Source organism: Peromyscus californicus, unplaced genomic scaffold, assembly GCF_007827085.1.
Source record: "Peromyscus californicus insignis strain IS unplaced genomic scaffold, ASM782708v3 Scaffold_13__1_contigs__length_99412109, whole genome shotgun sequence".
NCBI lineage: Eukaryota > Metazoa > Chordata > Mammalia > Rodentia > Cricetidae > Peromyscus > Peromyscus californicus.
In genome coordinates, this window is record NW_026294424.1 from 98,365,349 (window position 1) to 98,392,888 (window position 27,540).

The 27,540-nt window shown below is 43.5% G+C and overlaps 2 protein-coding genes and 3 non-coding genes across 8 annotated transcripts in view; 4 read left to right on the top strand and 1 right to left on the bottom strand.

Moving 5' to 3' along the window:
- The first annotated feature begins 9,649 nt into the window (after window positions 1-9,649).
- Window positions 9,650-19,985, top strand: Rpl5 (ribosomal protein L5). 2 transcript variants are annotated; one of them, XM_052735701.1, is made up of 8 exons: window positions 9,650-9,777; window positions 11,053-11,122; window positions 11,202-11,317; window positions 12,469-12,603; window positions 13,488-13,690; window positions 14,741-14,915; window positions 18,283-18,371; window positions 18,997-19,985. In XM_052735701.1, the coding sequence occupies exons 1-8, from the start codon at window positions 9,775-9,777 to the stop codon at window positions 19,094-19,096; spliced, it is 891 nt and encodes a 296-aa protein (XP_052591661.1). In that variant the 5' UTR covers window positions 9,650-9,774; the 3' UTR covers window positions 19,097-19,985. The 2 variants fall into 2 exon arrangements, with proteins under 2 accessions (XP_052591661.1, XP_052591660.1); XM_052735700.1 differs by lacking the exon at window positions 9,650-9,777 and adding an exon at window positions 10,197-10,215.
- Window positions 14,580-14,673, top strand: LOC128109243 (small nucleolar RNA SNORD21). The gene has a single exon (XR_008217771.1). It is a non-coding gene; the product is annotated as a small nucleolar RNA SNORD21 (small nucleolar RNA).
- On the top strand, window positions 15,183-15,318 carry LOC128109176 (small nucleolar RNA SNORA66). The gene has a single exon (XR_008217718.1). It is a non-coding gene; the product is annotated as a small nucleolar RNA SNORA66 (small nucleolar RNA).
- LOC128109177 (small nucleolar RNA SNORA66) lies at window positions 18,436-18,571 on the top strand. Its single transcript, XR_008217719.1, has one exon. It is a non-coding gene; the product is annotated as a small nucleolar RNA SNORA66 (small nucleolar RNA).
- Window positions 19,976-27,540, bottom strand: part of Dipk1a (divergent protein kinase domain 1A) — a 99,054-nt gene continuing 91,489 nt past the window's right edge. For 2 of the 3 annotated variants that reach the window (XM_052735697.1, XM_052735698.1), the window contains 3 exons: window positions 27,268-27,375; window positions 23,472-23,648; window positions 19,976-21,196 (listed from right to left, as the gene is read on the bottom strand). In XM_052735697.1, coding sequence (XP_052591657.1) covers window positions 20,384-21,196; window positions 23,472-23,648; window positions 27,268-27,375 — 1,098 coding nt within the window. In that variant the 3' untranslated portion in view covers window positions 19,976-20,383. Of the gene's footprint in view, window positions 21,197-21,370; window positions 21,575-23,471; window positions 23,649-27,267; window positions 27,376-27,540 lie in introns of those variants that run through there. The other variant, XM_052735699.1, reaches the window with a different exon arrangement.

A 27,540-nucleotide genomic window follows, 5' to 3' on the forward strand; every position in this document is an offset into this window, starting at 1 on the left:
CTTTCAGAGGATTCAGGGTTGGTTCCAGTGTCCACATCAGGCAGCTCACAGCTGCCTTCAGGTGCAGTTCAAGGGGATCTGACGTCTTCATCTGACCTCTAGGAGTACCCACACACACAAGACATACACTTACACAGACACACACATATGCACATAAGTGAAAATAAGTTTGTTTTTTTTAGAAGAGAAGGGGAGGGAACAAAACACTCCTGAGAATTTAGATAACTTAGAGAAAATGGAAAGATGGTCTTAACTCGAGTTGGTTGAAATAAGTTGTATATACATGTATATATTTATGTATATGTATATGGAGGGGGGCTGGTTTTCTCTCTCTACAGAGGAGGGGGGCGCATTACAGAGAGAACAGCAGCACAAAGACTTGGAAGTACAAATGTAACTGATGTATTCAAGGAACACCGAGTAGACAAGTCTGGTGAGACTAGAATGAGCAGGATTAGAAACATTGTTAACATACACGTCAGAGAACAGCCAGATCACACAGGGACTCTCCAGGCCATTTTAGGACTTTGGCTTTTATTCTAGGCATAGTGATCTGATTCCGTAAGGATTAAAAGTTACAACTGGCTGCTCCACAGGGAACTGACACTAAGAGGCAAGGACCGAAACAGACCAGCAGCAGGCCAGAGAGCTGCTGACAGCCCTGTGCCAGTGCTGAGGAATTACCGGATTTGAATAGAACTTCAGCCAACAAGGTTTTCCTTCAGATGGGTTATTGGATAAAAGGGTAAAAGAGACTTGTGGCCCAGACGCTTACAAGACACAATTCCCATTTCCTAAAACAGAGAAGACTGAGACCCCTCTCAGGGAGCAGTGAGCACCAAGTGTTGAGTTTCTGTTATCTGCAGTCAAGAGACTTGACTGATACGCAGGTGGTTGGAGGAATTTTCACAAGGTGGCATCAGAGGCAGATGCTAGCCACCCTTTCTGTAACAGAATGAAGAATGTGGTGGGTAGCTGATGGCTGGCTGGACTTCCATGGTCTCACCTACCCCAGGCTGCCTATAGCATATGTGCATCCATATGTGGCACCACTGGGCTCCTGCTCAAAAGATCATCCTGGAGGAAGAAAACTGTAGCAGCTGTATCAACAAGGGCTCATTTTGAAAAATTTCCATCTGATTCATCCGCTACTACTCTATTTAAAACGGCTTTATTTACTATTCATATGCATGTATAATGTGTTTGGATCAAGTCCACCTCCATTCCATCCCCTTCAGCATCTCTTTTGTCTCCCCACCACATTCTCCTCCCAACTTCATGTGCTCTCTCTCTCTTCAAAATATCCACTGAGTCCATTTAATGCTGCCTGTGTGTATAGTTGTCTGATCATCTGCTGGGGCAGGTGTAGCCTCTCAGAGGCCACCCACATCTCTGAAGAAAACTGACTCCTCCTCACCCCCAGAAGCTATCAACTGCCAATAGCTCCTCAACAGGGGTGGGACTGCACATGTTGCCCCCATCCATGCTAGGACTTTGGCCATCCTGATCTTGGGCAGGTCTTGTGTATGAAGTCCCAGCACGTGAGTTCCTGTGTGCAGTCAGGCCAGCAGCTGCAGATATCTCCTCTCATGTTATGATCCTTCTGCCTTCTCTCCTGAAGAGATCCCCGAAAAGATTTTTTGTTTTTCAAGATAGGGTTTCTGCGTGTAAGTCTTAGCTGTCCTGGAACTCGCTTTGTAGACCAGGCTGGCCTCGAACTCAGAGATCCACCTGCCTCTGCCTTTCAAGTGCTGGGATCAAAGGCATGCACTGCCACCTGCCACCAACACCCAGCAAAAAGATATTTTTCATTTACATTTTCTTCCAAGGCAAAATTGCACACAAGCTTTCATGCTTTTTTTTATTTATTTATTGTGATGGCCTAATTCAGCAGTCCAGACTGACTTGGAAATCACTATGTAGCTCAGGTCTCTCCCTGAACCTGGAACAGGTATGTGCCGCCATGCCTGGCTTTTCATGTGGGTGCTGGGATCTGAACCCTGGTCCTCAGGCTCGCAGAGCAAGCACTTTTTCCACTGAGCATCTCCTCAGCACTGTATGGAGTGTTTTCTGTGACTACAGTGTAATTCAATTAGAAGTCAACAACAAAGGCTGTTTATCTCTTTATATCTTTCTTTTTTAAGATAATATACTAGTGACTTGGAGTCATTGTAACAGAACATGGACCAAACAACAAAAGGGAGAGAACGTTTGTTAAGCTCATAGTTTAGGGTGAAGCAACTTCATTTGTGTCTACAGGAGCATGAGGAAGCAGAGAGAGTTAAACCAGAAGCAGGGTAGGGTTTAATAGTGACCTATTTCCATCAACCATGCTCTCCCTCCTAAAAGCTCCCCACAAGCTAGGGTCTGAGTATTCAAAATATGAACTATGAGGAACATTTCAGAGTCAAACCATAACATATAAGAAAAGCTACCAATTCAATCTCTAGGCATCTTGATGTTTGAAAGCAAACTAAATAATTACCACTTTTAGTAGTAATGGAAGGGTAGTTGTAGCATGGAAGGATATGATTGCTAGCTGCCTGTGTCATGAAATACTTGGGACAAAATGTAGTGGTCACTTGGGTTGTAGTGGAAACTGCATAAAAACAATTGCTTTGGAAAAATTCTTTCCCGTGTTTTAGGAGATAGGCTCAAGAATATTCACAGCAGCAACAATCCAAATACTCATTGATGACAGATTATGTGTGTTACATTAACACGATATTATGTAACAGTAAAAACATACTAAGCTTCAACCGACATCATTAATGAATCTTAGAAATGTAGCAGGGAATTGCAAATCTATTTGCAGAAGGGTCTCAAGATCTGAAAACTAAATAGTGATGGTGACTCCGGTTTTTTCCAGGTTATTCTATGGGCTGAAGCTGGAGGATCACTTGAACCCCAGGACTCAGAGGCAGTCTGGGCAACCAAGTGAGGTCACTGTGCTGGTCAGTTTTGTCAACAAACCTAGAGACACCTGGAAAGAGAATCAGTTCAGAAAATGCCTTTTGTGGTCCATAGGCATGACCGTGAGGCATTTTCTCTGACTTCCTCTTAATTTTTTTTTTTAATTTATCACACTTCACTTCATTCTTTCATTCAGACTGTTTAGGTGATTCCTGTACTTGATGATTACAAACACATTTTTTGAGATAATAATATAATTATATCATTTCCCCCTTCCCTTGCCTCCCTTCAGACCTTCCTATATACCCCATTCTCAAATCTATGGCCTCTTTCTTTCATTAATTGTTGTTACATATGTGTTTATGTGTGTGTTTGTATTCCTAAATACAAAAATACATATGGGATTTTTTTTTCTTTTCTTTTTTTTTTTTTTTTTTTTTTGTTCTTCGAGACAGGGTTTCTCTGTGTCGCTTTGGAACCTGTCCTGGAACTCACTTTGTAGACAAGACTGGCCTTGAACTCAGAGATTAGCCTGGCTCTGCCTCCCAAGCGCTGGGATTAAGGCATGCACTACCACCTCCCAGCTGTGGGATATTTTCTTAATCACTGATTTATGCAGGAGGATTGCTTTAAAAAGTGGTCCTGAGCAAGCCAGTACGCAGGGTTCCCTGTGGTCTCTGCTGCCTGGGACTCCTGCCCCGGCTTCCTTCAATGATAGACTATAACAATCTGTAAGCTGAAATGAAACTTTTACTCTCCCAAGTTGCTCTTTGTCCTTGTTTTATGACAGCAACAGAAAGCAAACAAGGACAGACCAACTTTTTAAAGATGTGAGACAATGTTTTAGAAAGAACTAAGTAACACCTTGGGAAAGACACTACCCAATCAAACTGTTGAAAGGGATATGGGGCCAGACATGGTGGCACATGTCTGTAATATTAGGAGGTGGAGGCAAGAGGATCAGGATGCCAAGGCCAGCCTGTGCTATTAGTGAATTTCAGACCAGCCTGGACTACATGAGACTCCAGCTCAAAAAAGAAAGAAAAGAAAAATGAAGGAAGGAAGAAAGACGTAGGGGAAAGACATGAGAATACCTCTGTTCAATGAGTGCTTCTTGACTCCAGGGAAGTTGAGAAAAGAATGGCCCAGGATGGTGCAGTAATGGTGGTCATAATGAGGGACGAAGTCAGTTCTAGATTCAAGGCCATTTGTTTCATTAACTTTCATTACACATAAATATTCTTTTTTTTTTCAGAAAACATTTCATACCCAAAATATCTAAGTTGATGAAACAAAAGCTGGAGAGATGGCTCAGCAGTTAAGAGCACTGGCTGCTCTTCCAGAGGTCCTGAGTTCAATTCCCAGCAACCACATGGCGGCTCACAACCATCTGTAATGATATATGGCGCCTTCTTCTGACCTGCAGGCATACATGCAGGCAGAACACTGTATACATAATAAAATAAAATTTTTTTTTGTTAATAAAGAAAATAAGTTTATTTTAGCTCACAGTATTTTGAGGCTGAAAGCTCAAGTTTGAGTGGCCTTATCTGTTCAGGCTATGGTTAAGTTTCCCTTGGTTAGGTCACCGCCTGCAGGTGGTTTCTGTGTGTGTGTGTGTGTGTGTGTGTGTGTGTGTGTGTGTGAGAGAGAGAGACAGAGAGACAGAGAGACAGAGAGAGAGAGACAGAGAGAGAGAGAGAGAGACAGAGAGATCAGATAGGAAGCCAGAGACTGTGAAGAATCCAGCCTCCTTCTATAATGACTCACTCTCTTGTGAACTAATTTACGATAGGAGACCAGCATTACTTCCAAGAGTGGTGTCCTTAATAACTTAATTGTTCTTCCAGAGGTCCTGAGTTCAATTCCCAGCAACCACATGGTGGCTCAGAACCGTCTGTAATGAGATCTGGCGCCCTCTTCTGATCTGCAGGCATACACACAGGCCGAACACTGTACACATAATAAAATAAATCTTTAAAAAAAAAAGATAAAAAAAAAACATTTAGTGATTTTTTTTTTTAAATTCTACTTCAAAGAAAATCTCAAGGCCGGGCGGTGGTGGCACATGCCTTTAATCCCAGCACTCGGGAGGCAGAGCCAGGCGGATCTCTGTGAGTTCGAGGCCAGCCTGGTCTACAAAGCGAGTTCTAGGAAAGGCACAAAGCTACACAGAGAAACCCTGTCTCGAAAAACAAAAACAAAAACAAATCCCAGAGACTAAAGATTAAAGAACCAGGACCCTCAGGTCATAGGGCCTCCTGCTGACCTTAGGGCAGTGGTTGTCAACCTTCCTAATGCTGTGACCCTTTAACACAGTTCCTCATGTTGTAGTGACCCCAACCATAAAATTATTCTCATTGCTACTTCATGACTGAAGTTTTTCTACTGTTATGAATCATAATGTAAATTATGATATGCAGGATATCTGATATATGACCCCTATAAAAGGATTGTTTGGCCCCCAAGGGGGTTTTGACCCATAGGTTGAGAACTCCTGCCTTAGGGAAAGCCCTGACTCCCACTGACTCCATCCTAGACCATGCAGGCAACGTCAAACGGTTTTCTTTTCCTCCCTTAGAAAACTAACTTTGAGAGCTTCACACTCACATCGTGCTCCGAGGCTTTGGGTGGGAAGGGAATACTGTACGGTTTATTGGGTGAGTTCTTTCTACACCTTTCAAGCCTTGTATCTTTCATCTGTTTAAAAATCCACTTATATGGTAATATTAATAAACTATGGGTACAAAGCTGGGCGGTGGTGACATGTGCCTTTAATCCCAGCAGAGGTAGGTGATTTGAATCTGTGAGTTTGAGCCCAGTCTGGTCTACAGAGAGAGTTCTAGGATAGCCAGGGCTACACAGAGAAACCTTGTCTCAAAAAAACAAAAACAAAAACAAACAAACAAAAAGGAACACTGGGTTGATTTCTATTCACAAGTCAAGATCTATTCACAAGTCAAGAGAAATGACCATAGATATCAGGAACAATAATCTCCCTAGAACCATGATGAGAGCCATCACCATGAAATGGTGGAAGTGAAGGCTGCTGGAGGAGATCCACGAGAAGACAGGAAAGAACAGTTGGAAGACCAGAATAAGGGCACAACTGTCACGCTCCAATTTTAGGAATCTGACACCCTATTCTGTCTCCTTCGTGTTATGTGACAAAATTTTTCCTAGGGGGAGAAAAAGAGTGAACCAAAGAGTTTTATTTGCATTACTTACAAGAATATGGGTGAGCCGGACGGTGGTAGCACACACCTTTGATTCCAGTACTCGGGAGGCAGAGCCAGGCAGATCTCTGTGAGTTCGAGGCCAGCCTGGTCTACAGAGCGAGATCCAGGACAGGCACCAAAACTACACAGAGAAACCCTGTCTCGGAAACCAAAGCCCATCCCAGCATGGGTGACAGCTCACAAAGCTGGGAACACACAGCTGCAGGCAACTCATCAGGTTGGAGAATGTCCTTTCCAGGTGCCTCAGTTGATCTAAACCTCTTCCAGGCAGCTCAGCTGGCTTCTGCTTCTTCCAGGGGGTTGGTCTGGTCTCAGAGTCCTCCTCTGTGTAGTCTTTCTCCTTTGAGAGTCTTCTTTGCTTCTTCTTAGCAGCTCAGCCTCAAATTAGTCTGAGGGGGACTCTGAGTTTTTACTGTTTACTCTGGCAGGCAGGAGCCTAGTGAATCTGGTAGGTTTCAGGGACTTCCTGAAACTATTTTGGGTTGTTTACCTCCTGCTTATGGAGTTTCCCTGCATGATGGGTTGTTTCAGCCTTAAACAAGAGGGCCCAGGTTTGATTCCCATCCCCCACATGGCAGCTCATAGCCATTTGTAACTCCAGTCCTAGGGGATCCAATGCTCTCTTCTGAACTCTTCCGCATTAGGGCATACATGTGATGCATATACATACATGCAGGCAAAACACTCATACACATAAGAGAAAAGTATATATATACACATATATTTTGTTTTGTTTAAGATAGGGTTTCTCTGTGTAGCTGTCCTGGAACTCACTCTCTAGACCAGGCTGGCCTTGAACTCAGGGATCCATTTGCCTCTGCCTCCCAAGTGCTGGGATTAAAGACGTGTGCCACCACATCCAGTTTACAAATCTAAGAGATAAAAAAAAAGTTATATGCCTCCACTTGGGGGGGCTAAGGTGGGACTGTCTCAAATTCAAGTCCACCCTGAGCTATGAAGGGAGTGAAGAGACACTGGCAGACTAGAACATTGGCTCTGGCAGGCCTTGCCCTTCTCTCCCATTCCTCCTGCCTCGCTAAAACCCTTAGATTACATTCCTAAAGCTAGCCACCAAGGTCTATGCCCTTATTTGGCCACTTCACCCTCCAGAGGCTTGACTACCAAAGTCCATCAATCAGAAGCCCACTTTGGTTCACCTAATTAACATGCCCAATTAAAACTAAACACCTCAGCAGGGAGGCAGAGGTAGGCGGGTCTCTGTGAGTTTGAGGAAAGTTCCAGAAAAGGTGCAAAGCTGCACAGAGAAGCCCTGTCTTGAAAAACCAAAAAAAAAGGTGGTGGGGGTGGCGGTGGGGCGTGGGGGTGGGGTCCAGGAAGTCTGGGAATGTGGCTCGGTTGGCAAAGTGTCAGACTGGCATACATGCATGAGGCCTTGGGTTCAATCTCTGTGTTGAAGTTTCCTCCTAACTGAAATACTTCCTCCAGGAGGACGGAGAGGCTCAGTGAGGTTTAGGTTGACAAACACCACGTGTCTGAGTGTCTGAGAAAGCCGAAAGGTGCAAGGTTGTCTGTTGAAGGCCCTCCCCTAGCTTTATAGAAAAGAGTAAACAGCTGTGGGGAGGAGACGCTGGCCTGCAGAGCTGCAGAGAGAAAACCTTGGGCACACTGTGCAGAGGACTCGAGGATGCAGTGTTCTTGGGCAGTAAGCAGTTCTGGGGTTGTGAGCTTTTTGGTAAAGCGGCTGCTTTCAAGTTATCTCTGTGCCTGGAGCAACCCCTCACCCATGTCCTGTCAGTCCCCTCACCCATCGTCCTATCAGTGACTCCAAATTGGACTTTGGTTATGTCTTTTTTTTTTTCCGAGACAGGGTTTCTCTGTGTAGCTTTGTGCCTTTCCTGGAACTCGCTCTGTAGACCAGGCTGGCCTCAAACTCACGGAGATCCACCTGCCTCTGCCTCCCAAGTGCTGGGATTAAAAGCGTGCACCACCACACCCAGCGGTCATGTCTTACTCACAGTTACTATTGGTGGGGAGGAACGGGTTTGTTTGGCTTACACTTCCACATCACAGTTCATCATCAAAGGAAGTCAGGACAGGGACTCAAGCAGGCAGGAACCTGGAGGCAGGAGCTGATCCAGAGGCTATGAGGGGGTTCTGCTTACTGGCTTGCTTCCCATGACTTGCTCAGCCTGCTTTCTTATAGATCCTGGGACAGACCAGGGTTGTACCACCCACAATGGGGAGGGTGTAGGGCAGGCTCTCCAACATCAATCGCTAATTAAGAAAATGCTTTGCAAAGCATTCGTGTTTGCAGCCCAATCTTAAGGAGGCGTTTTCTCAGCTGAGGCTCCCTCCTCTCTGATGACTCTAGCTTATGTCACTGCCCGGTGTCTTCTGACTTCTAAATGTTTGCCGTGGCATACATGGCCCACCCTCCACAAAATAAATAAATAAATGTCAAAAAAAAAAAAAAAAAGAATAAAAGAGGAGAGAGAACTCACTCTGTAGACCAGACTGGCCTCGAACTAACAGAGGATCCAGCTGCCTCTGCCTCCCGAGTGCTGGGATTAAAGGTGTGTGCTACTATATCCAGCAAGACATAAATATTTTTTAGGTGCCTTTCCACCCCCCCATCCCCCCCACCCCCGCAAAATCAGGGTAGTGGAGTCAGTCATAAAATGCTATTACTATGCTGGACAGTGGTAACACATGTCTTTAATCCCAGCACTTGGGAGGCAGAGACAGGTAGAGCTCTGTGAGTTCAAGGCCAGCCTGGTCTAAAGAGTGAGTTCCAGGACAGCCAAGGCCACACAGAGAAACCCTGTCTCAAAAAACTAAAAAACACATAAATAAAATGCTATTGTTAAAAGTAATTGGGTACATAGAATTTGTTTTGGGAAGCAGTGTTCAAATTGCATTCTTGTTGAGTTTATAAAGTTCTCAAAGTTGTAACTGTTCTTTTCATATGTTTAATGTTTGTTTACATTTTTCTGCCTTTTCTGGGTATCATGCAACCCAGGCTGGCTTCGGATTCACATGCAGCCCCGAGTAAACTTGCACTTTTCTCACCCTCCTTCCTCTCCCTTCCAAGTGTGGAGGCAGCAGCACTAAGCTACATCCCCAGCCCTAAAAGGAAAGCTTTTGAGGAAGGGGGCTTAAATAAACTCAGATTACTAGCTCAGAGAGATGGAGGTAGAGAAAACGAATGGTTATGGCAGGAATCCAGGGAGACCGACAATGGAAGTATAAGGCAACTGCAGAGTGCAGTGGGTTTCGTTTGTTTTGCCGTGTAACTGAGAACTTACTGGAGGTCAGCACTCTGCCACGTGCCGGAGAATGAAAAGTGCGCTTGAAACAGACACCAAGTCAGGGAATCTCTCCTTCCTCAAGCCTGAGGCTCTCAGGCCGGGCTTCCTGGTGGCCCCGTGCGCTGGGAACTTAGGTGAGTGAGACAAGGCAAAAAGCTAACATTCATCCTCCGGTCAGCAGGGGGAGACAGGCCGTGCGCCTTGAAGCCTGCAGCTGCTCTCTTCCCCGCGTCGCTTGCGTGTTGGCGGCGCTACATACTGCGCATGCGCACGGCGCTCCGGTCTTTTTCCCCCAGCGCCGCCGGGCCCGCAGGTCTGTGTGGAGCCGCGGTCGCGGGTTGCTGTTCCGCAGGATGGTGAGTGGGCATCTGGGGCCCGGGGCCGCGCGCGCACGGGCCTGCCCCCGCGTCTCGCCGGTGCCCGCTCGGGGTCCGTCTGGTGCGGCCTCGGGGGCGGATGGCATTCGATCCTCGGCTGCGCGGCCGCCGCTCCCAGCGTGGCCTTAATGGCTGCCGGGGGGAGGGGCCGCGGCGGAGGGGCCCGGGACGCGGCTTGCTGGGGCGGGGGCCCGCGGAGCCCCGGCCGCCTCCGCGCCTGTCCGGACGGCCGCGGTGTGCAAGCCCGTCCCGGGCCGGGGACGGGGCCCTGGAACCAGGATTGTTAGTGGAGGTCGGAGGCCGGCATTCCTGCATCCCGGAAGGGAGCTCGCGTCGTTTGGGATTTGGCGACTCAACCTCTCCCTAGTTGGTGGCTGGGCCTCGTTCTCAGTGTTTTGTTGAAGTCGGACTTAGGAGGTGGAGTGGGGTCGTATCCTTTCCTAGTGTGCAGTTCTGTGTTAGTGGGGAGTGATACCTGAACGTACTCTGCGGTAGCACCCAAGCCCTCGGTTTACGTTTTCACAAAAGGAAGGGAGGAAGTGAGCATGGTGAGGTTAAATTCTCGAGGTGAGGTGCAGTTTTTGGCACAGATTGCTGTATAGGTGAATACTTCCCAGAAGGTTGGCACAGGGATCAGTTGGTACCAGTGCACGAGAAAGCAGGTACAGGGATTGGAAGATTGTTTAAAGACAACACGAAAGTGAGTTTTTACCTGTTAAGTATCAGTAGGAACCTGCAGTTGTGGAGGGCGGAGGCTTGGGCCAGGGCCATGCTCCTGCCAGCTATCTGTACATGTTTTCTGATGCTTAGCTGTGTGTGTGTGTGACGAGGAAAACCACTAGAACAGCAGTTATCAACCTGTGTGTTGGGGGTCACCTATCAGATATTTTATGTTACGATTCGTAACAGTAGCAGTTACGGAGTAGCAGCAATAATTTTGTGGTTGGGGTCACCGCAACGTATTAAAGGGTCACAGCATTAGGAAGGTTGAGAGCCACTGCTCTGGAGTGATTCTTGATTCCAGTCAGTTTAGAAACATGCTACAAGATGACAGTTGTATTAATTTGCTCTTGAATGTTATATTGTTACATGGTTAACTCAAATCAGAGATACAGACTAAAGCCTATTAACTTAGCACTCAGAAGCTGTCAACTTCTGGGTTGTCTTGGGTTATATAGTGACAACCTATTTTAAAAAAAATCATTGAATGAAACATTTATTAAAACTGATAACATTTTTGTTTTTCCTTTAAAGGGGTTTGTGAAAGTTGTCAAGAATAAGGCCTACTTTAAGAGATACCAAGTGAGATTTAGAAGGCGGCGAGGTATGAGCAGCTTTTCCTGTTTCAGTTTCTGAATCAACTTCATGGTGGAACATCCTTCTTAATTTTTTTTTTCTTGCAGAGGGTAAAACTGACTACTATGCTCGGAAACGATTGGTGATCCAAGACAAAAATAAGTACAACACACCCAAATACAGGATGATAGTTCGTGTAACCAACAGAGATATCATCTGCCAGGTGAGTTCTGGATTTGAGCATTGTGTGATCTGACTCCACAGCTCTTTTAGTCCTGTGCTAGAGAAGATTTTCTCGCAGTTAGTAGGTTTGAAGCTGAGACTTCAAAATTGCTATTTTGGTTTGGAAATCCTGACTCAGTTTTACTGAGTTTGTGAGAAAGGCTGGGGAAACCTGTTTGTGGCTTTTACTCTATGCCACTTTACTCATTAAAGAGACTCCAGTAATTGTTTCAAAGTGGGAAGACCCACTTTTCAAAACTTTATTTACTTACTCACTTTATTTAATGTGCATTGGTTTTGCCTGCATGAGGCTATCGGGTACCCTGGAACTGGAGTTACAGACATTGTCAACTGCCATGTGGATGCTGGGAATTGAACCCAGGTCCTCTGGAAGAGCAGCTTAACCACTGAACCGTCTGTCTGCCCAGCCCCCAAGGCTAGTAATTGTTAGGGTGATTGTTGGGTTTAGCTCAGTGGCAGAGCGCTCAAGTGCAAGGCCCTGGGTTCGGTTCTCAGCTTAAAAACAACAACAACAAAAAATGTACAAAAATGTCTTCCACTTTGGAAGCCAGTGGCAGTTCCTGTATTCAGAATTTTCACAACTTAGTCGATAGGTAGGTATCTGGAATTTGCTGGTTAGGAGATAGGTACATTTGCTCTCTGTGCAAATGTATCGACTCTGAAGGCAGGGTTATCTTCTGATAATTGAGCATGAATTAAGACTTGGTTGAATTTAGCTCAAAAGATATTTTTAAGTAATTGTTGTTGACTTGATTTTTGGGCTTAGGGGGTTTGAGACTGGATCTCACTCTAGACCAGGCTGGCCTGAGTTCAGAGATCCACCTGCCTCTGCCTCTCAGTGCTGGGTTTAAAGCGTGTGCCACCACTGCCTTGCTTTTTTACTTTTCATAATTTATTGTAGTTAGGTTCTAGTGTGCTGTGTGTTTTAGCTGTACTGTGTTGTTTTTTTTTTTTTTTTGCTAAGCTTCTGTGTAGTTGGCCAAGTGATAAGTTGTAGTTGTAGGTGTGTGAGGGGGACACCCACGCAGATGGGTGTTCATTGAGTTGTCTCTTCTCCCCACGTCTTGTTGAAAGGTACTTAGACAAGTACTGAAGCAACCAGTTGCTAACCTGGTTTTTCTCTCACTGTAGATTGCCTATGCCCGTATAGAAGGGGACATGATCGTGTGCGCAGCATATGCACACGAGCTGCCCAAGTACGGTGTGAAAGTCGGCCTGACAAATTATGCTGCGGCCTATTGCACTGGCCTGCTGCTGGCCCGCAGGGTATGTACACGGTATCATGGCTTCCGGAGAGTGCCAGCTGTTGTCTAGGAGTGGGGTTTTGTCTATCTTATTTTTTTTGTTTCTGGATCTGTCTAGACCAGCTCTGATAGAATTTTCTTCAGTGGTGGGAACTATGTGGTTTACTGTCCTTTGTTTAATTATTTGTGTGCATGTGTGGGGGGCACATGCCTGTCACACGCACTGGAGGTTAGGTCAACTGCATGAGTTGATTCTCCTCCACCCTGTGTGTTCCGGGGGTGGGCCTTTGATCAGTGGGCCTGGTGCATTAAAATGTAGGGTTGGGGGTACTCTACTTCAGATCCTTAGAATCTGTTTTGTTGGGATCTCTACCACAGGAAGTTTATATATTATATAGACATTAAAGTTTGAGAAAATAGCCTCACCACTTCAGGGGGTGGACATTAACAAGGTTTTTTTTTTTTTTTAAATGAGATTGACAGTATCTACTAGTAGGAAGTGAAAATACAAAGTTTGCCTTTTGTACTCTCGGAGCTCACTGTTTGGCATGTAGTTGGCAAGCATATGCATCGGTGTTGACCCCATCATCACGGGTTGCTAAAATATGCTTTTTAGGGGGAAGGTTGCTATGATAGATTAAGGCCTTGGCTTATGGTTTCACCATAGCCACATAGTGTACCAGCAGAGAAGTCCCCCAAATTAAGCCCAGAGTTGCAGACAGTATTCCTAAACTACATCTGATGACATTCAGTATTTAGATGTTGAAATTGTAGCCAAATAGGACTGAAGAAATACATAAATCACATGAATAAATATGATTGAATCATTACATTGTTGTGACATGAACACATTTAGTGGTTTGAATGTTTTGAGATAGGGTTTGATGTTGACTTCTCTGTTCATAGCTTCTCAATAGGTTTGGTATGGACAAGATCTATGAAGGCCAAGTGGAGGTGACTGGAGATGAATACAATGTGGAAAGCATTGATGGTCAGCCTGGTGCCTTCACTTGCTATTTGGATGCAGGTCTTGCCCGAACTACAACTGGCAATAAAGTTTTTGGGGCCCTGAAGGGAGCTGTGGATGGAGGCTTGTCTATTCCTCATAGGTAATAAATAGTATTCAGGGTTTCTGCCCTGACTCCAGTATTCCCTGTTCATTACTGTTGGACTGTGGCAGTCATTCAGTGTTTGCTCTATGTTAGATACTGTGCACAGGAACCTGAGAATGGGAAGAGCTTTTTAACTGTATTAGAAAAGAAGAGACAAGGTCTCACTGTCTATCCCAAGCTAGTCCAGAATTTGAGATGATAATCTTCTGCCTCTGCCTCCTGGGTGCTGGGATTAAAGGCATGTGCCACCACCACCTGGCCCTGTGCATTTTCTTTTTATGGTTAGAGTAAAAGTTTGATTTATTGAGTTACAGGGAAATGTGGCTTTTAGAATACACATTTAAGCCTAGCAGTGGTGGTGCACACCTTACTCCCAGCACTCCAGAGGCAGAGGAAGGCAGATCTCTGAGTTCAAGGCTAGCCTGGTCTACAGCTCAAGTTCCAGGACAACCAGAGTTGTGATATAGAGAAACCTTGTCTCAGAAAACCAAAAAAAAAAGAAAAAAAAAGTAGAACATACATTTAGAGACAAAAGCTTTCAGCCATTAGTAAGATTGCTGGACATTCTTGGAAATTAAGTAGATTAATGTGTAATTCCTCAACGTTAGTGAATATTCACTTATAAAATTCTTGAATAGCCTCATTGATTGTGACTTTAGACAAATCACTTAATTTCCTCTTATCCTAGGTACCACTGAAAAATAAAAAGATTTGAGGGTTGAGTTTTTTAAAAGTGATGATCTGGCTGTGTGACTATTTGGGGGAAAGAGGAGGGCTAGAGCACAGGAGTTTGAGACTGCCCTGGGCAATATAGTTAGACCCCCATGAAGATGAAAAGCAAAATTTTGTTTATGGAGTTTTTATTTTGGGGATTAAGAGACGAGCTGCCAGTGATGATATCCCACTAACTGAGCAGTTAGTAGTTGGTCCTTTGATTGCATATGATGCAATAATTGTTTCAAGACGGGACTGACGGCAGCTCCAGAAGTGAATTCCTGGGAGTATAGTAATTTGTCTGTACACTAAAATACAAAAATTTCATTTTAGTACCAAACGATTCCCTGGTTATGATTCTGAAAGCAAGGAGTTCAACGCAGAAGTACACCGTAAGCACATCATGGGTCAGAATGTCGCAGACTACATGCGCTACCTGATGGAGGAAGACGAAGATGCTTATAAGAAACAGTTCTCTCAGTACCTCAAGAACAACGTGACTCCAGACGTGGTAAAAATTTACCTGAGCATGCCTGTTCACTTAAATACTTGTTTGAGTGGGTTGTAATCTTAACGTAGGCTTATTTCAATTGCAGAATGGAAGGTTGCGTGTTGCTGTGTAGGTAGATAGGCTCCTGAGCTGCTTCTGCCTTAAGTGGAGTTAGCATGTTGGGTGGGAAAAGGATTTTTACGTGCTGATGTAAGTGGGCTTCCAGCACTTAAAGCCTTGGATGTAAACAAGTGTAGCAGGAAGGGTCAGATTTTCAAAGCAGTTGTGCAAACTCGATCACTAGCTCTGCATAATGTGGCAGCGGCTAAGGGAACCAGGTTTGCTAGAGCAATTGTGGTGATAGCAATGTACCAACCTCAGAAAGAAACTACTGAGGTGACCATTCTGTCCCAGTACAGTTCTGCTTTTTTTTCATTCTTAACTTTTTTTTTTTTTGTCGAGACAGGTTTCTCTGTGTAGCTTTACCTTTCCTGGGACTCACTTGGTAGCCCAGGCTGGCCTTGAACTCACAGAGATCTGCCTGGCTCTGCCTCCCAAGTGCTGGGATTAAAGGCGTGCGCCACCACCGCCTGACTTAACTTTTTTTTTTTTTTTTTTTGAGACTAGGTGTCACTGAACTTAAACAAACAGGGAATTGATATTCAACCAGGCCCTCTGAACTTAAGATAGGCCTGCTTCCACCTCCCAAACCCCTAGTATTGGAGTTAAAAGCATGAGCTACTTTTGGATGGAACGAAAAATACATTTTATAGTTTATTAAAATCCTAGGGAGCTGTAGGGGTCACGGGAAGGATTGTGTTTGCAAGAGTGAATTTGATATTAGAAAATTGGGATGGTGTATATTAAGACAGTGGAATAATTGAAAACCATATGCTGTGGGATGTTCTGTATGTCAAATGTGTTGCTGATTAGTCAATAATTAAAATACTGATTGGCCATTGGCTAGGCAGGAAGTGTAGGCGGGACAAGGAGGAGAATAAAGCTGGGAAGTGGAAGGCTGAGTCAGAGAGACACTGCCAGCCGCCACGATGAGAAACAGCATGTGAAGATGCCGGTAAGCCACGAGCCATGTGGCAAGGTATAGATTTATAAAAATGGATTAATTTAAGCTGAAAGGACAGTTAGCAAGAAGCCTGCCATGGCCATACAGTTTGTAACTAATACAAGTCTCTGTGTTTACTTGGTCTGGTCTGACGGCTGTGGGACTGGCAGGTGAGAGAGATTTGCCCTGACTGTGGGCCAGGCAGGAAAACTCTAGCAACAACCATAGTTTTAGAATTTTTAGTAAAAATACAGAGCACATCACATTGTTATTACAAAGCTATTATAACTGTACAGTATGGGTTGGAAAATCATTTTCTGTGGTCTGTGTGCTTTGGATATCATCTTAAGACTAAATTCATAGCTTGAGCTTTTAGGACAGGAAAAGCATGAACAGTGATGTTATTATACTTCAGTCTTCCTGGGTCTTGTACTGACCTACTTACATTATATTTGTTCACAACTTCAGATTCCTGGGCTTTGGGTGCCTGCATGACAGAAAGAGGACATTGGATCCCATTGTAGATGGTTGTGAGCCACTGTGTGGTTGTTGGGAATTGAATTCAGGACCTCTAGAAGAGCCTGAGCCCTTTCTCCAGCCCTGAGATGTGTATTTCTTAATGCCTTCTTGTGTTCATGCCACTTTGCTCTTTGGCTAATACTTTTTATTTTGTGGTGGGCAGAATTAAACCCAGAGTGTTTTGCAGGGCTGAGCAGCGTACATGCTCAACCACTGAGCTTGCATCCTGTAGTTCATTTTATCTGGAGCATTCTCTTCCTGTGTGCCTGTAGAATTCTCTACAGACTTGTTTTTTAATGTGAATGATTTTTTACCTAAATCAGTGTCAGCTATGTGTGAAACTGTATTTATTCTCTGTTGGGAAGAACCAGGTTATTAACTTTGACCATCTGCAGTTTTCAGACAGGCTTGCTAGCTGGGGTGGACTGTATAATGGAGGACTGAAGGGGGAATTTTTTTTCTAAGATGGAATCTCAGCATGTATAAGGAGTACTGGAATCACATGCTTGGGCCACCACATTCAGCCAAGAAATTTAACTGGTTTTTTTTTTGTTGTTGTTGGTGGTGGTGTTTTTTCTTTTTCTTATTTTTCTTGTGTGTGTGTATGTGTGGTGGTTTTTGTTTTTTAAGACAGTTTCTCAGGGTTGGGGATTTAGCTCCGTGGTAGAACGCTTGCTAGGCCCTGGGTTCGTCCTCAGCTCCGGAAAAACAAAAACAAAGACAGACAGGGTTTCTCTGTATAGCCCTGGTTGTCCTAGAACTCACTATGTAGACTAGGCTGGCCTCACACTCACAGGGATCCACCTGCCTCTGCCTTCGAAGTGCTGGGATTAAAGGCGTGTGCCACCATCACCTGGCAAGAAATTAACTTTTTTAGAGGGGATTTTGAGACCTGCCTTATAATCCCAACACTAGAGAGACTGAGGCAGGATTTGGAGTTTGAGTCAGTTTGCACTTCATAGGGGACTTTCTCAAAGGGGTGGGGAATGAATTGAAATCGTTGGTCTACAGTACAGTGGGCCTTCCTGCATTATTTCCTTTTTAAACCACTTTGTCCATATGGAATGAGTCAGTGTAGAAAGCTGGATCACAGTCACTCTAATAAACATGCTGGGGATCAAGCTCTTGAACACCTACCTACTTAAGGGGGCTACAGTTAATACTAGACATTCAGGGTTACATCCTTGAACTTCATTTTTTTAAACAAGTTTTAGAACCAAGTTTCTGCAACAAAACCTAATTGAATAGGTAATGTTTAGGGTTCTAGAGGCCGTACTCTGCCTCATAAAAATTGACAATGTTAGAGTATGTCTTTGGTGCTGGGAATTGCTTTAAAAGGTCTGTCATGTAAAAGTAGATTGTAAATCTAGGGTATATGAGATGATAAAATTAGTAATTTCCAAATTTGGTGGGGTCTCCCACCTCATGTCCTTGTCCTTAGACTCAGTTGTCTTGTGTCTTCCTTATCTCTGTATGTTTAGCATCTTATATCCTCTTGTTTGGGCATGTACCTTCTCTTGAAAGAATGTAGGTCAGGCAGTAGACTACAGAGTACACGGTGTATTTCTATAAAAACAAGTTTGTTGTAGACTCTAGGCATGGCTGCTTTCTCACATCAAAAGACATTGAGAATGCTGTAAGGAAAAGGTGGATTATACTTTGGGATTTAAGCAGGTACAATTGGCTTTATTAAGTTCCTTAGAGAACTTAGCAGGACACACTAGAGCAGGCAATAAAGTATTGTGCCTTAATAATAGGGCATCTGAAGTGAAGGCAAATACTGTTTGCTTTGCTTTGTTCCAGATGGAGGAGATGTATAAGAAAGCTCATGCTGCTATCCGAGAGAATCCAGTCTATGAGAAGAAGCCCAAGAGAGAAGTGAAGAAGAAGAGGTGTGTGTGCTACCATTGTCTAAGAAACAAGTTTCATCTTGCTGGTCAGATTTTCAAAGCAGTTGTGCAAACTCGATCACTAGCTCTGCATAATGTGGCAGCGGCTAAGGGAACCAGGTTTGCTAGAGCAATTGTGGTGATAGCAATGTACCAACCTCAGAAAGAAACTACTGAGGTGACCATTCTGTCCTAGAACAGTCATGTGCATGTTTTACTGGCTACCTATAGAAGTGTAGTTATGGATGCTTCTTCACAGCCCAAAGAACATTCATAACAGTTCTGCCTCCCAGTCTTGAATAGTGGGCTTGTAGATATGAACCATCATGCTCAGCTGAGACTGGCTTTTGCGTTTTAGATGGAATGAGCAATGAGAATCTAGTAGCCATTGCAGTTGAGTACATGCATTAGAACTTGAGATGGATGTGGTGGCACTGTTTGTGATCTCAGCACTTTAGAGGTTGAGGCATGAGGATTGCCATGAGTTCAAAGCCACATAAAGGATGGATATATCTATGGAAGTCGTCTCTTCAAATAAAGAGATTTTCAACCTCCATCCAGTTACAAAATCTGTCATTGTTCAGCTGAACTTGGGAGATACATTCCTGTCTTACTTTTTGTTTTGTAGGTGGAACCGACCCAAAATGTCTCTTGCCCAGAAGAAAGATCGGGTTGCTCAAAAGAAGGCAAGCTTCCTCAGAGCTCAGGAAAGGGCTGCTGAGAGCTAAAGCAATTTTCTATGAAGATTTTTTCATAAAGATAATAAACTTATTGACTAAGCAGCCATTTCTGTGTTGGTTAAGCTGTTATTATGAAACTGTAGGGGATAGCATGAAGGCATGAAAGCCAAGGAGTGGAGTTCAGATCCACCTGCCTTTGCTGGGATTAAGGGCAAGTAACACCACACCTGGCTGAGAATTTTTTTCCTCCCACAAAACAAGCTTAGTTTTTGGTTTTTTTTCCCCCAGAAAAATCCAGCAGAGCTCTTGGGTTTCTAGTCTTTCTGGAAGGAGTCACTATCTTTTAGCGTGTCAAATCTGGTAAGCAACAGACCCATGACAATTCAGTTGAATGACAATGAAGTTCACAGATTTAACCATTTGAGCCGAAAGGGTTGTGGCTTTTCTAGTTTTCATTTTACGCAGCTGTTGAAAGGTATGTGTCAGACCTGAATATACATAGGAAAATAAGTTGGAAGGGTCAAATACTAAACCTTGAATTTACAAGGGAAAGAACTAGGTGATACATTTATGCCACAAGAAGTAAAAATTGTCTTCCGTGATTTATACCAGTCTGGATTTATCTGTATATCAGCTGAGGTGGTTCAGGTTTTGATCATCTCTGGTCTCAAAATGTCAGGCTCTGCTTTGTGGAACTTGGGACTTCACAAAAAGTCACTGCATCCCCAGCCTAAGATGTCTGTTGGCTGGTGATTTCTAAGATGATACCATCAGATTTGATTTCAGTACAGTGGTAACTGCATGTTAACATGTGGAATACATGGTGAAGCTAAGTCACTCAAACCGTTTCCTACATCTGAAGTTAAACTGTGTAAGTATAATACAATAAACCATGCTATAAACCCAACCTTTTAATAAAAGGAGTCATTTTAATTTACCTGTGTGGCATTTTTAATTTGAGTTAAGGTGCAAACTCTTACCATGCTAAAACATTAGTAAATTCACATATAAATTTCCTTGTTTAGACAGCAGCTTCAATGCAAACGTGTCCAGCAATGGGATTTGCTAACATATCTACAGAGCACTCACTGTATGGAATGAGGCTTTTCACAGCATTAATTTTTTTAAGTCAGTCAAAATAGTTAACAGTGGATGTACTTGTGAACTTAGGAAGGGCAGGGATGAATTTTGGACAGCTCTTGGCCCTACACCTGCCATTACTGTCATTACACATTTAAGATGATGGCTTCATGGGCCCAGGGGACAGAAGCCATCCTGTAAATGTTCTTAAAATCATAAGTAGATTCTTAATGATGGCAATGCTGTCCAAATGAACTAAGAGTCATTTGTGTAGGAAATTTTCTTCCACAGTAATGTTTTTAGGTTATTTAATATCAACGAATGTTCCATTTCCATTTGGTTTGCTGTGACTTTGAGAGCAATACAAGAATAGAGTTGCTTTTCCAATTCTTCCCGGATTTCACTTGGAGCACCATGCAGTAAGTAGTCTTTGAGGAGCTGACAGGCTTTTGCCAAGTTTGGTTGTATGACTTCCGAAGTGCACTTCATGGTGCTCCGGTCACAGCTAGTTCTACAGTCTGTACCATAGACACAGTCTAGGTCAGACTCACAGTGGCGATCCTTAATAAGTTCCTTTAGGTTTGTTTCTGGCACAATTTTTCTCATATCCACCATCTTCAAGTCATACTTCTCATTATATCCTAGGTTTTTGGCACTAGTATCACACATGAGGAAGTTTCCATAGGGGCCATGGAAAACATCCTCCACAAATTCTAGAAGTCCTATGGCTATCTTGGCCTTTCTAGGCCATGACGGTGTGAACAACTGATCCATGCTCCTTCTGAACCCAGATGGAATAAGAAGTTCAATGACCCACGGAAGACTTATTCCGTAGAGAGAGGTATATTCAACACTTTCCATCACATAGAGATCACCACAGAATCCCATTAGTTTGGGGGTGTGTTCTTTATCTTGAAGTATTACCATCAGAAGAAACTCATTCAACTGGAGAAGTGCCCATGCTGACTTGGCTTCTCCTAAGGAGACCTGGCCATCTCTGTCTCCGTCAGCCACTGTCAGGATGAGGTTAACCAATTCAGAGAGGTTTCCTTGGTCACCTAATTTAGCCTGTCAAGATAAGGATTTGTTGAGTTATGCAGAAGGAATGAAAACTAGGAGGATCCTTATTTTAAGCTTGTGTAGTTGAGCAAGTAAGGTGGTGGTTTTTTTTTTTTTTTTTTTTTTTTTTAAGATTTATTTATTATGTATACAGCATGTATGACTGCAGGCCAGAAGAGGGCACCAGATCTCATTACAGATGGTTGTGAGCCACCATGTGGTTGCTGGGAATTGAACTCAGGACCTCTGGAAGATCAGTCAGTGCTCTTGACCTCTGAGCCATCTCTCCAGCCCTAGCAAGTAAGTCTTGAGTCTAAAAACGATGCTGAAACGTAGTTCTTCCTTGCCAGTCTAGAGTACTATGTGCAAGGGTCCTGAATTTAATCCCTAGTCCAAAACAAACCAAAGGCATCTATGTAAGAGTTCTTTCTTGTAGGTCATATCACCATGCTAGCAGTTCTCTTGCTATAGAACTAAAGAACGCCCTATATCTCCCAAATACTGAACATTATTACACATGTACATTGTGTGTGTATATGTGCACACAGGCAGTATGTGTATGAATTTGGTGTGGGGTGGTGGTGGTGGTGGAAGCTTGAGGACAACTTGTGGAAATCAATTTTCTTTCCACCCTGTGGGTTCTGGAGATTGAACTCAGGTTAACAGACTTGGTGGCAAGTGACTTTATTCTGAGTCATCTCCCTAGAATAAAATAGTAAATTCTAATTACCATTTTTTTTTTTAATTTATTTATTTATTATGTATACAGAAGAGGGCACCAGATCTCATTACAGATGGTTGTGAGCCACCATGTGGTTGCTGGGAATTGAACTCAGGACCTCTGGAAGTGCAGTCAGTGCTCTTAACCTCTGAGCCATCTCTCCAGCACCCCCAGTTTTGTTTTTGAAAATAAAACTTAAAAAGTTCTGAAACTAAGAAAAACCTAAACAGGTCTTCCTCCTTTCTTTTGAGATGGTCAAATGTAGGCCAACAGACTGAACTGACTCTCTTGCCTCTCCCTTCCAAGACCTGGGATTATAAGCATTCCCTAACATGGATTTCTTTAGACTTAAATAATAATTTCAAATCCAGTGTAATGGCACACACCTATAGTACTAGTTACTCAGAAGACTGAGGCAGGATTCCAATTCAAAGTGAGTTTCGTCAATTTAGTCTATTTCAAAATAAGTTTTTGTTGGGTTTTTTTTTGTTGTTGCTGCTGCTGTTGTTTTGTTTTTTTCGAGACGGTTTCTTGGTGTAGCTTTGGAGCCTGTCCTGGAACTCACGCTGTAGACCAGGCTGGCCTCGAACTCACAGAGATCCGCCTGGCTCTGCCTCCCGAGTGCTGGGATTAAAGGCATGCGCCACCACTGCCCAGCTTCAAAATAAGTTTTTAAAAAGATAAAAAGGAGCCGGGCGGTGGTGGCGCACGCCTTTAATCCCAGCACTCGGGAGGCAGAGCCAGGCGGATCTCTGTGAGTTCGAGGCCAGCCTGGGCTACCAAGTGAGTTCCAGGAAAGGCGCAAAGCTACAAAGAGAAACCCTGTCTCGAAAAACCAAAAAAAAAAAAAAAAAAAAAAGATAAAAAGGAAGGGCTAGGGATATAGTTTAGTGGTCCTTGGGTTCATTCCCTATATAAGAGGAAAGGACAGGATGGGAATCCAGGTATCTAGACTATTTTAATTTTATTTCACTTTTTTGGTATCAGATTTATTATTTATGCACATGGCCTCACACTGTAGCCCAGGCTGGGCTGGAACTTAACTATGTAGCCCAACAAAACTGGCCTCAAACTTGAGGCAACTCTCCATCCTCAGTCTCCTAAGTAGCTGAGATTACAGGTATAAGTCATTGTGCCTGGCTTTGGTTATCAGCTGAATGTCAAAATGTGCAGCAATCTAGTGTCCCTCAATTCTATTTATACCTATTATAAATATAAAGGTTAACATCTTCCAATTTTTTCCCCCTTTCTTTGGAATCATTTCTTCAGGATGGAGTCTCTAATGGAAGTAAAAGAATGTCAACAATACAATGACAGAAGACGGGCCTGTGGGTTCCTCTGTAAGAATGCAGCTTCACGCCGGGCGGTGGTGGCGCACGCCTTTAATCCCAGCACTCGGGAGGCAGAGCCAGGCGGATCGCTGTGAGTTCGAGGCCAGCCTGGGCTACCAAGTGAGTTCCAGGAAAGGCGCAAAGCTACACAGAGAAACCCTGTCTCGAAAAACCAAAAAAAAAAAAAAAGAATGCAGCTTCATGCTGGAGGTGTAGGACTAGATACACTCACCTTAAAGAGACTGTAGACCATTTCTTTGAATTTCTGTACAGTAGTTCCCCTGGTTGGTTTATCAAACAGCACTATTTCTTTTCTTGGCTCCAATTCAGTTCCAAAATCAAGATGAAGAGCTTGTTCCATTTGACATTTCACAACACCTGGTAGATTATCCCAAATTCCTAGATACATCTTTGTGAAAAAGAATGGCAAGTTAGTGTCATATGAGAGGAGACTGTACAAAGCATACAGCTGCATTTTTTTCAGGGCCCCCTTCTCTACAAAACATAAACAGGCATTAAACCACTCAGCTAGGTCGGTGACTATTTTTACCTTTTTGAGACTCTCACTGTGTAGCCCAGGCTGGCCTCAAACTCAAATCCTCTTGCCTTAATCTCCTGAATACTATGTGTACGACAGCATACCCAGCTCCTGACTTCATTTCTAAATGCAAATCTGAAGTATTCCCAAAGCCTTTTCTTTAAATGACTTAAAAGATGAACATAATACATACCTAAATACAGTTTTTGGAAAGTAGAATTAGAAGGATGTTAGACAAAAGTAAGGTCCACTATGTTCTATTTCTTTGGTCCCTAGTTTGGGAGGAGATTTTGTACTTTCGTGTAATGCACAAAAAATGTGCAGCTAAGATTTAGGGTCTCCCTAAGCTGTTTAGGCTGGTGGCAAATAATGGACATTAAGTGGGTATGTATCAAATTAACATTATATAGTATTTATTACATTTTATGCAAGGCTAAGTTCCCTAAATGGTGTGTTAAGCTTGGAGTAAAGTCAATTGCAATGGAAACTCAAAGAAGACATAAGGGAAGAACAAGGAATGTGTGCTAAGGGTCTTACAGGCAGCATAACAAGTGGTCTTCCACCAGTGACTCCAGGTAGGTGGGTCTGCTGGAGCCCTCAGGAGCCCTCATATCAGTGTGTCTGAATGCCAGATAAGAGCTGTAGGACTTAACCTTGATAATGTCCAATCTCTTCTTTCTGTCCCCTCATTCCTCCATTTGGGATGGGAATTTTTTGTTGTTGTTATTTTCTGTTGTTTTATTTTCCCTTTTAAGACAGGGATTCTCTGTGTAGCCCCGAATTTATTGGAACTCGCTCTGTGGACCAAGCTCAGAGATCCCCTGCCTTTGCTTCCCTAGTGCTGGGATTAAAGGCGTTCACCACCACACCCGACCTGTAGTTTGATTTTTGATACAGGGTTTCTCTTTATGTAGCTCTGGTTGTCCTGGAACATGCCACATAGTACTAGCAGCCTAATACTTTGAATTCGCAGCCTTGAACTCACGGAGATCTGCCTGCCTCTGCTTCCCATACGTTGGAATTAAAGGTGTGCTCTAACACACCTGGCATAGATGGGAATATTCACCCCCAGGACATTATACCCTTGGAGTTGAACATGATTTTAACAGAGGGCCCCTGAAGTTTTCACTAAAGCAGCTGAGGCTTTGGGACTCTGGCTATGGATGTCACTATAAGGTGGACAGAAGAGATCTGCCCTGGAGAGCTGAGTTTATGGAATAGCAGCTCAGGCTGTGTCTACCCTTGGATTATTCCATTTTATTTTATTTTATTTTATTTTTTTTTTTTGGTTTTTCGAGACAGGGTTTCTCTGTGTAGCTTTGCGCCTTTCCTGGATCTCGCTCTGTAGAACAGGCTGGCCTCGAACTCACAGAGATCCGCCTGCCTCTGCCTCCCGAGTGCTGGGATTAAAGGCGTGCGCCACCACCGCCCGGCGGATTATTCCATTTTATAAAGCCTTGCTCTGAGTTACTCCATCTTGAGGACAAGTGCTAAGAAAGAATAATTCTGCATACTATTCCCACAAATAACTGACCACCATTTGTAGCACTCCAGGAGGCACAAACTGATCCATCAGTATTTTTTTTTTGTGCCCATAAATAATGGCACATCACAATATACCAAATCATAGTAGGAACACTAGACAGCTGGACTTTCAGTTACACCATGTGGAAGTCCTTCACAGGGGACTGTAAAAAAGCCGAACCTCAAGACTGAAGCCTGACAGGCAGTCACTTGTCCTGAACCTCATCCAGGAAAAGTGCCATAATCTCATTTTTTTTCTTTATATTGCTTTGATGATGAGTGAGTAGAAGTTTTTCTACATCGTATTTATCAGTTCTTTGTGGTTTACTTGTGATTAAGCTCATTCTCCTATGCCTACAGTTTAATTCCTCTTGAAGTATGAGCTCAAACATTATCTTTAAAAAGCTTCCCTGAAAAAAAAAATCTTTCCTGAATACCAACTTGATTTATGGTGCTGATTTATTTATTTTTGAGATCTCATGAATCCCAAGCTGCCTCAAACTGGCTATGTAGACCATGGTAACCTTATCCTCCTGGCTCTACCTACTTGAGAGTTGAGATTACAGAAATCTGCAGTACTATGGACAGAACCAGGGCCTTGTGTAGGGTAGGCAAACGCTCGCTCTAACCACTGAGCCACATCTCCAGCACTGAGTCCCAACTCCCCAGTATACCCGCCCCAGCTCCTTTGCTATGTCACCTTGTGTTTTCCCTGACAGGAATACTATATTTATAATGATTTTATTATTTATGTATTTATTATGTGTTTATCTACGAGCTGTTTGTCTCCCACCCTTCTGGGTAATGCAAGGTGCTTAAGGAAAGTTATCCCACTTGTCTCCATCCCATCACACTCCTCATAGCTCAAATGGTGTTTAAGATGCTGGGGAAGGGAATTGAGAAGTCTTTGTTTTATGTCATTGGTGTCAGGGTCTTTCTAGGTAGTCCAGGCTGACACTAAACTTGCAGTGATCTGTCTCAGCCCCCAAGTGCTTGGATTATAGACAAGCACCATCATGCCTTCCTTAATAAATACCTACTGAATGAATGTATCAAACTATACAAATGGAAATGCATAAAATTCCTCAAGTTTTGATTCAGGAATATTTAGTTGTGTATGTTTTTGAGGAGGTGTTTTGTTGTTTAAGACAGGATCTTGCTATATAGTCCTGTCTGACCTAGAATTTGCTATGTACACCAAGCTGGCTTTAAACTTGAAACCCTCCATTCCCAGCTTCCTGATACATGCACACCATGCTCACCTTCAAGAATTTTTGTTTTGGTTTGGTTTTGGTCTTTCCAAGATAGGGTTTCTCTGTGGAGTCCTGCCTGTCCTGGGACTCTGTATCTGCCTGCCTCTGCCTTCCTAGTTCTGGGATTAAAGGCTCGCACCACCAACACCTGGAGCTTCAAGAATTTCTTTTTCTTTCTTTCTTTCTTTTTTTTTTTTTTTTTTTTGGTTTTTCAAGACAGAGTTTCTCTGTGTAGCTTTGTGCCTTTCCTAGAACTCACTTGGTAGCCCAGGTTGGCCTTGAACTCACAGAGATCCGCCTGGCTCTGCCTCTCGAGTGCTGGGATTAAAGGCATGCGCCACCACCGCCCGGCAAAAGAACCAAATGAAGAAAAAAAAAATTTTTTTTTTTTGGTTTTTCAAGACAGGGTTTCTCTGTGTAGCTTTGGAGCCTGTCCTGGAACTCACTCTGTAGACCAGGCTGGCCTCGAATTCACAGAGAAAGAATTTCTTAATAATGCTTTCGGTTTAAGGGAAATTTTGAGTTTACTAGTCAGGTAAAGGGTACACAATGGTAGAGACAGTTCTTAGAAGATGGAGACAGAATGATTAAGAAAAGCTACAGCCACAGAGTCAAAGGCCAGTCTGGCTACACAAGACTGCAGAAAAACAGTAATTCATGATGGTGGTGGTTAGAGCTACTGACGTTCTGGAGTATTTATTTAATGTCCATACCTGGTTGTTGGGCTTGGTGGACAGACATTTTCCGAAGTACAGTGTTTCTGTGACGCAGAGGCTGTTGCATGCAGGCCCATCAATAACTCCTGTCTTGTATTTATCACACTGGAAACCAGGAAATAAAAAAAGTAGTAAGTGTTCATAAGTAGAAATATCTGAAGGTTCTGAGTAATTAATAGTTAGTCTTTAAGAGAAAGTTCTCAAGCCAGAAGGTGATGTTGCACACCTTTAATCCTAGCACTCAGGAGGCAGAGGCAGGAGGATCTCTGA